The following is a 7,965-nucleotide window of genomic DNA, read 5'->3' on the forward strand; positions in this document are numbered from 1 at the left end:
GAAGTCAAGACCATTGATGTCCATCTTGACTATTTTTAGTTCAGGAATAGGAGTGAAACATTTGTTTCTCATATTCTTGAATCATATTAAATAGTCATCGATTGAGTCAGATTTCTCCCTTTTCACTGTAAATAAATCAAACAAAGTTATTTTCATTTCACCTCTAAAGAACTGATCATGAAAACTTCTTTCTAACTGAACCCAACTATGGATTGAGTTAGGTAGCGAATTTGAAAATTATGTGACTACATTCTTTGTCAGAGAAGAGGAAAAAGATCTCATTTTCAAGTATTCATTACCAGCTAATTCACCAATCTTGACTTATAACGAGGTCTGTGCTCGACAGACAAAATAAGAATGATTTGTCACTCCTATATTAAATTCTGCCCTATTTAAGATTTGTTCGACAGCTTGTGTTATATTTTGACCATAAGCTTGAGCAGCATTATTTGCTCTAGTCTCATTTAAAATCCTATTTGGATCATCTCCTCTATTTAGAATTACTTGATGATTGTTTATATGCATTCCACCTATCGGTGGGACAAATATTCGATTGATTACTCCTACAATATCATCGACCCGTCGAGTTATTTGCTCTATTCTTGCATTATTATTTTCCATTATTGGATTTAAAACTGTAGCCATCTGCTATGTAAGTGTAAGAACCGCAATTAATTAGTCGCTTAATTAATTAATTTAATTGCCTAAAATAGGTTCCATAAATTTAGAATATTAATTAGAAAATTTAAATATAATATTTGGACTCAATAGATTTTTCTGAGTTGGAAAATATAATTTTCTGCGAAAAATTACGTAAAAATACGTACCGGTAAATTAGCTGGTAGTACCGGCGTAAGTCTGTCCGGTACTGTGCGAGAATGATAAAAACAATATAAAAACCTAGGATTATAATTAAAGTTGAAAACTGGGCACTAATTCTAAAAGGTTTGGCCCAAAATTGGGCCAAACAGGCCAAAAAGCGCTAATGGGTTGGATCGAACCCAAATTGGGCCCAAGCCCAACATATATAAATGTGTAAATGAACCCAAATAAGCTTATAACACACTTGAAACCAAACCCTAGCAGCTGAAAAGAAGAGTGAAGGGAAGAGAGAAAACACCTTTCACAATTGCATTCAATTGATCATATCTTGAGTTATGGTGCTTTGATTTGTGAACGGTTTACGGCCACGCGAAGCTCTCATCAAGCCAATTAGTTTTATCTAACCAAAATGGTAATATTTTCAAAAATTTCTCCCTAGATCTCATCCCTTGGGAATTTCGACTTTAAGGTTTTGGTTTTAAGTAAATTTTTGTGTTTTGGTTGTTTAGGTGCTAACCATTAGTGAGAAATTGTTGGGTTTCATCTCTAATTTCTGTGGATAAGGTAAAGTTTCTCAAAAAATCATTGTAGTTTGGTATATTGTAAATATTAGGTATTGATTTTGATGAAATATATGATGTTAATTTGAGCATTGGTGTTGGTTGGAATTGTCTTAGTCATTTGGAAGCATTTCAATTTGAATTGGTGGCTTGGTTGTGATTGAAAGCTTGTTTGAACTCAAATTTGGTGTATTGTGCGTATTAAAAATCGGCCAAGGTACGGTTTCGGTTTTCTCTATGTAATATGTAATATTTATGGACACTTAGGCTAGTAGACCTTAGGATAGGATTGAATTAGTTGTTGATAATTATAATGTATGATGATTTTGATGATTGTGATAATTTCGGTGAGTGATGATGTTGATTTATGATGTGGAGTTGGATAATGATAATTATGAGGATTGATAATGAATTATGAGGCTTGTTGATATTGATAAATATTGAGGATGGTGAAATGATGTTTTGTGATGTTAATTACTGAAATTTAAGTTTTATAAGCGGAATTTGGTGTATGGAATGGGTGATATTATATGTTGCTAAGTTTTGGAATGATGAGAAGGTATATAAATATAATTTATGTATATTGGTGCTATTTTGTATGTGGAATAAATGATTTTGAATTGAGAATTTGGTAAATTTGAGGTTTAAAGGTTTTTGGGAAAAATAAATTTTTGACCAACTTTGGCAGATCATATCTTGTGCCTCGATCTTTGAAAAATTATTGGATTTTGTATCAAATTAAAGATAATTCAAAGAGCTTTAAAATAGTATAGATTTCAGGAAAATCAAAGTTTTGTAGAAAAAGATATCATTGTTGGAAGTTGGTGTCAAAAATTTGAATTTTGTGATATTGTAGAAAATTGCAAGTTCTGGTTAGTGTATATAGGCACACACCTGTGCCTACGCACTGAGTAGAATGAGTGTTATGACTCGTGCGTACGTACGAGACGTGTGCCCTTTGAAAGTTGCAAGTTGTGCGTACGCACAAGTTGGGAAGAGCATTCTGTTGATTGTGTCTGCACGTATTCATGCGTACTCACAAGATATAAAATTTTTCTTTGTGTGGGTACGCACACCTCTATGCATATGCACAAGCCCTGCTTTTCAAATTAAAAACTTTATTTTCAATCGTTTTACCTTTCTGGTAAGCCTTCAAACTTTCGTAACGCTTGTTTAAGATCCCTTAGCTTGTTTTTAGGCTTTAAAACATAGAGAATACAATGAGTGAGTTTAATTAAATATTTTCTAGTGAAAAGTTTAGAAGATGGAGGCTTAGGTTTCTGATATTATGAGTGGACTGTTGGAGTGCTATATTGATGATGATTGTGGAAACTTAAGAGCTGATGGTAAACTTATGAAATCAAGGGATTAAGAATGGTTATGACGAGTCGGAGACTCGAAGAGAAATGGTGAATTATTGAATGTTGAAAGTGATCACTGAATGAGATATGGATATATATTGTATTATACTGATATTGTTGAGATGCTATGCGCTTGGCAGGTACGGTAGGTTAATCCCGCTTGTCGAGGTCACGATGGCGGCGTAAGGTCGATGGTTAGTTCCGCTTACATTGAGATGTGAGGTCTTTGGCTGAGTATCCCCCTCGCATCCTTTCGAAATACAAGAGTGTACCAGTCACTATATTCCTAGACCGTGTGCTGAGCACGATATCCCTGGGGGTTCCGATTATATTCGTGACCGAAGGGCGACATTCCCATGGGAATGTGTCGGGTTAGAAATTGAACCGACAATGTGAGATCACAGCCAATAGGACAGGAAAGCATCATATGCATTTCCAATGTGGTTTCTTGCTTTGTTTACTTGCATACTATGCCTAATTGTATAACATGCTTAATTGCTTCTTGATTTACTTGCTATATATAATAATTACTTGTGCTTTACTTGTATGAATTACTTGTGTTTTCTACTAGGATTGAGGAGGTTCGGTAGGCAATGGTAATGGGATCACATGGCGGTTAGGCTGGCAAAGGCTGTGGGACAGCGGTAAAAATGTTAGATTAGAAATCCTCTAAGTTTGATGACCTATTTAAGGATTTATTTATCTATTTTATAAGCTTGAATATCTTGGTTGATGTGAAGTTCTAGAATTGCCTCTAGCATCCTGGAATCTTATATCTTACATTACTAGGCACTGTTACCATATTGAGAACCTACGGTTCTCATACCATTTTCTGTTGTTATTTTTCAGATACAGGTCGTGACCCACTTCGGTGAGTTGCGTGATGGTGACAGAGCAGAGGATCTTTATCATCCTTTGAATTTATTTTGAATATTTTGTTTTAATACTCTCACTTTTGTATCTGTATTTGCCTTAGAGGCTAACTTTGAGAGAGATATTGTATATGCTATTTTAACTTTTTGAACTTTGTTATGTCTGTATATAACTAGTTGGCCTAAACTCTGTGGGCTACAGCTAGTATTTTATGACTATTATACTCATATATCTATATGTGCCTTGTTATCTTGTATCTATATCTTTTGCCTTTAGGCTTGTAGCTTTGTGTGAACGTTTTGCGCTTTGAAACTCTGTTTTGAGCTTATTTTTTATCGGGCATCTAAAATTACTATCTCTTTATATATATATATATATATATATATATATATATATATATAATTATTATTTAAGCCTTTGAATTGTTGTGACATTTAATTATCATTTGCTTTACGGCATGAGGTAAGGCTTAGGGTAATTATGGTGTTACATTTAGTGGTATCAGAGCAGTTCATCCTCATGAGCCTGAGGGATGGACCAATTATGCTTCATTGCATACTCTGTGTCTTTTTCTTTCATTTATTTAGGTTATCTGCTTGATATATGTATAGCATGCTTGTTTATGAGTGCCTTTCTGGGATAATTGAAGCACTAGGCTTTTGATTGAGACAGATCACCTTAATATCGACTATTTTGTGTAGACAGAAACTCTAGTGGCTACTCACAGAAGAGATCGTACGCATACACGGGGAGGAACTGAGAATGACCAACCGGCTGACAACCATACCGAGTTCATGGCAGTGATGATCAATTTGGCAAATACTATGCAAGCCAACACTGCTGCGACTATGCAAGCAGTGGAAAGGATGGGTTAACTAGCTGGAAACAGTAATAGAAACGCAAATGGGAATGGAGAAGAAGACGATAACAATTCGGGAGGTGTTCCGATGACTTTAGCCTTGTTTCTGAAAGTTCATCCACCTACTCTTAGAGGGTTTACTAACCCTACCAAAATGGACAATTGGTTCCATGCCATGGTGCGTGCCTTGCAAGCCAGCATGTTCCGAACAACCAATTTGTTGAGTTTGTGGCATATCAATTGTTAGGAGAGGCTCAACACTGATGGCAAGGGGAATGCCAATTACTGCAGCTTCAGAATGCCGACATTCCTTGGGACGTGTTTCAAACGGCATTTTATAGGAATTATTTCCCGGAGTCAGTGAGAAAAGCTAAAGAGTTAGAGCTTATGTAGCTGAAGCAAGGCTCATTGTCTGTGGCCCATTACACTAGTCGATTTGAGGAGCTCTGTAAGTTCTCTAGGGTATTTCGGGGTGCCTCAGAGTCCTATGACAGTTGGAAGTGTATCAATTATCAAGGAGGCTTGAGGGACAACATCATGACGGATGTAGCTCCTTTGGAGATTTAGGTGTTTTCCGAATTGGGGAACAAGGCCCGAGTGGTTAAAGAGTGCACTAAAAAGGTGGCCTTAGCAAAAGATACTAGAGGTGGAAATAATAACCGTGGGCGTGGCAAGTACTTTCAGCCGAGGGGTCAGAACTTCAAGAGGCCCACTTTTGATCAGTACCACCAGGCGAGAGGAAGAAATAACCAGAGTAAGACTTCTCTGAATTTAACTTGTGATCGTTGTGGGAGTTTTCATTCTTACGACTCGTGCAAGCTGGGTATAGATGGTTGCTTCAATTGCGGATTGTCTGGCCACTTAGCGAGGAATTGTACTCGTGAGAGGAACCCGAATGTGGCTCAGAATCAACACCAAGGACGAATGTTTGCTGTGAACGCCAATGATGCAGCCAAGGGGGACCCTTTGATGAGAGGTAAATGTTTATTTGGTGATAAAATATTGGTTGCATTGTATGATATTGGGGCTTCACATTCTTTCATTGCATTTGATAAGGTTGAGGAACTAGGGTTAAAAATGTCAGAATTAGCTTTCGATTTGCATGTGCATACCCCAGATCAGATGGTCATGACTAAATCAGGTTGTAGGAAAGTATCTTTCAAGATTGAGGATAAAGAATTTGTTCATGATTTAATCTATTGGCCAATGGTTGGGTTGGAGATGATTTTGGGGTTTGATTAGTTGTCAAAGAACCGGGTATTGTTGGATTATTTTGAGTGATCAATTCAGTTTATTCCAAAAGGAGGAGGAGTAGTGGCAGCTAAGGGTTATTATCTGAACTCTGTGTTGGTAAATTGTAGTAGGGAAGAGTGTTAGGGTTATATACTTTTGGCTGCGATGCGTTAGGTGATGAACGGGAGCTGGATCAAATTCCAGTAGTTAGAGACTTTTTTGAAGTATTTTCTGAAGATATTCCCGAATTTCCGCCTCAAAGGAAAATTGAATTTGCTATTAACTTGGTGTTGGGAGGCGGATCAGTGTTGATTGTGCCATACCGAACGGCTCCGATAGAGCTAGCAGAACTAAAGACTCAGTTGGAAGAGCTTCTAAACAAGAGGTTCATTCGACCTAGTATGTCTCCGTCAGGAGTGCTAGTTTTATTGGTAAAGAAGAAAGATGGGGGAATGCAATTTTGCATGGATTACCGGCAGTTGAACAAAGTGACTGTAAAGAATAAGTGTCTGTTGCCGAGGATAGAAGACTTATTGGATCAGTTGCGAGGAGTTGGAGTGTTTTCAAAAATTGATTTAAGATTTGGTTACCATCAGATAAGGGTGAAGGAGGATGATATTCTAAAAACTACGTTTAGGACGCGCTATGGACACTACGAGTTTGTGGTGATGTCCTTTGGGTTGACAAATGCACCTGCTGTGTTCATGGATTATATGAACAAAGTATTTTGTCCCTTTTTGGACAAATTTATGGTAGTATTCATAGACGACATTTTAGTTTACTCAAAAACAGTGGAAGAAGATGAATAGCACTTGAGAATTTTGTTGCAAATCCTGAAAGAGCGTAAATTGTATGCAAAATTATCTAAGTGTGAGTTCTAGAAGGAAGAGGTGAAATTCTTAGGCCACGTAGTGAGTAGGGGCAGAATAGCGGTGGATCCTTCAAAAGTGGAGGCAGTGATGGAATGGGAGAGGCCGACGATGGTAACAGAGGTTAGGAGTTTCTTGAGTTTGACCGGATATTATCGAAGATTCATGAAGGGATTTTCACAAATTGCATTACCAATGACTAAGTTAACCCGGAAGGAGGTACCGTTTGTGTGGACGACGGAGTGTGAGGAGAGATTTCAAGCTTTGAAGGAGAAATTAACTTCAACGTCTGTTTTGATTTTGCCGAAACTGTACGAGCCGTTTGAAGTGTACTGTGATGCTTCGTTAAAGGGTTTGGGTTGCGTGTTGATGCAACACCGAAATGTGGTAGCTTACGCATCGCATTAGCTGGCACCTCATGAGATAAATTACCCAACTCATGACTTGGAATTGGCGGCGATTGTGTTTGTGTTGAAGATTTGGAGGCACTAATTGTATGGAGTGAGGTTTAGAGTCTTTTTTATCACAAGAGTCTCAAGTACATCTTTGATCAGAAAGAGCTCAATATGCGTCAGAGAAGATGGATGGAGCTACTGAAAGATTATGATTTTGAACTAAGTTATCACCCCAGAGAAGCAAATGTTGTGGTGGATGCATTGAGTCAGAAGTCGTTAACAATCGCTTGGATGAGGATAAAAGAGGAGAAGTTAGTGGACAAGTTTACAGACCTCAAGTTGGATACTGGTAAAGTTGCTAGAATAGCTTGTTTGAATCAGTTGCAAATTTCAAGTACGTTTAAGTCAGAAATTCGAGGTCTTAGCAAAATGAACAAGAACTTCAAAGATTATTTTAACCGATTGGTAAGGAGAGGCATGGAAAGTTTACTAAGGATAATGAAGGGTTATAGAGGTATAAAGGGAAGATTTTTGTGTCGGATGTAGGTAGTTTGAGACAAGAGCTATTGTCGGAAGCTCATAGCAGCAGATTCTCCATTCATCTAGGTAGTACGAAGATATATCATGATTTGAAGAAGATGCTCTTATGGCCTAGGATGAAGAGTGATGTAGCTACACTTGTGTCTAAGTTTCTGACGAATCAGAAGGTAAAGATAGAGCCAGAGACCGTCAGGAATGTTATAGCCACTTGAGATTTCTTAGTAGAAGTGAAAAGGAATTGTAATGGATTTTGTGACCAGTTTACTAAGGACTAGGTCGTGATTTGATGCGATTTGGGTGATCATGGATTGCTTAACTAAGTCCGCTCACTTCTTTAGAGGAATTGGCAAGGTTATACATCAAGGAGAATGTAAGGTTGCATGGGGTCATCGAGCGTAGTATTGGACTGTGATCCCCGATTCACATCAAGGTTTTGGGGAGCTTTCCAAAGAG

The 7,965-nt window shown here is 37.7% G+C and overlaps 1 protein-coding gene across 1 annotated transcript; it reads left to right on the top strand.

The window, feature by feature from the left end:
- Positions 1-2,670: 2,670 nt before the first annotated feature.
- LOC112795057 (uncharacterized) lies at positions 2,671-6,985 on the top strand. Its single transcript, XM_025837015.1, has 6 exons — positions 2,671-2,728; positions 2,884-2,888; positions 5,043-5,684; positions 5,840-6,202; positions 6,305-6,430; positions 6,590-6,985. Exons 1-6 carry the CDS (start codon positions 2,671-2,673, stop codon positions 6,983-6,985), a joined length of 1,590 nt encoding a protein of 529 aa, XP_025692800.1.
- The last annotated feature ends 980 nt before the right edge of the window (positions 6,986-7,965 follow it).

Source organism: Arachis hypogaea, chromosome 4 (genome assembly GCF_003086295.3).
Source record: "Arachis hypogaea cultivar Tifrunner chromosome 4, arahy.Tifrunner.gnm2.J5K5, whole genome shotgun sequence".
In the NCBI taxonomy this organism is placed as follows: Eukaryota; Viridiplantae; Streptophyta; class Magnoliopsida; order Fabales; family Fabaceae; genus Arachis; species Arachis hypogaea.

Coding starts and splice junctions, on each gene's coding strand:
- LOC112795057 (XM_025837015.1), top strand. CDS start 2,671: ATGAGTGGACTGTTGGAGTGCTATATTGATGATGATTGTGGAAACTTA. Junction 6,203..6,304: donor GGCAGTTGAACAAAGTGACT/GTAAAGAATAAG, acceptor GGTTACCATCAG/ATAAGGGTGAAGGAGGATGA. Junction 6,431..6,589: donor TCATGGATTATATGAACAAA/GTATTTTGTCCC, acceptor TGTGAGTTCTAG/AAGGAAGAGGTGAAATTCTT.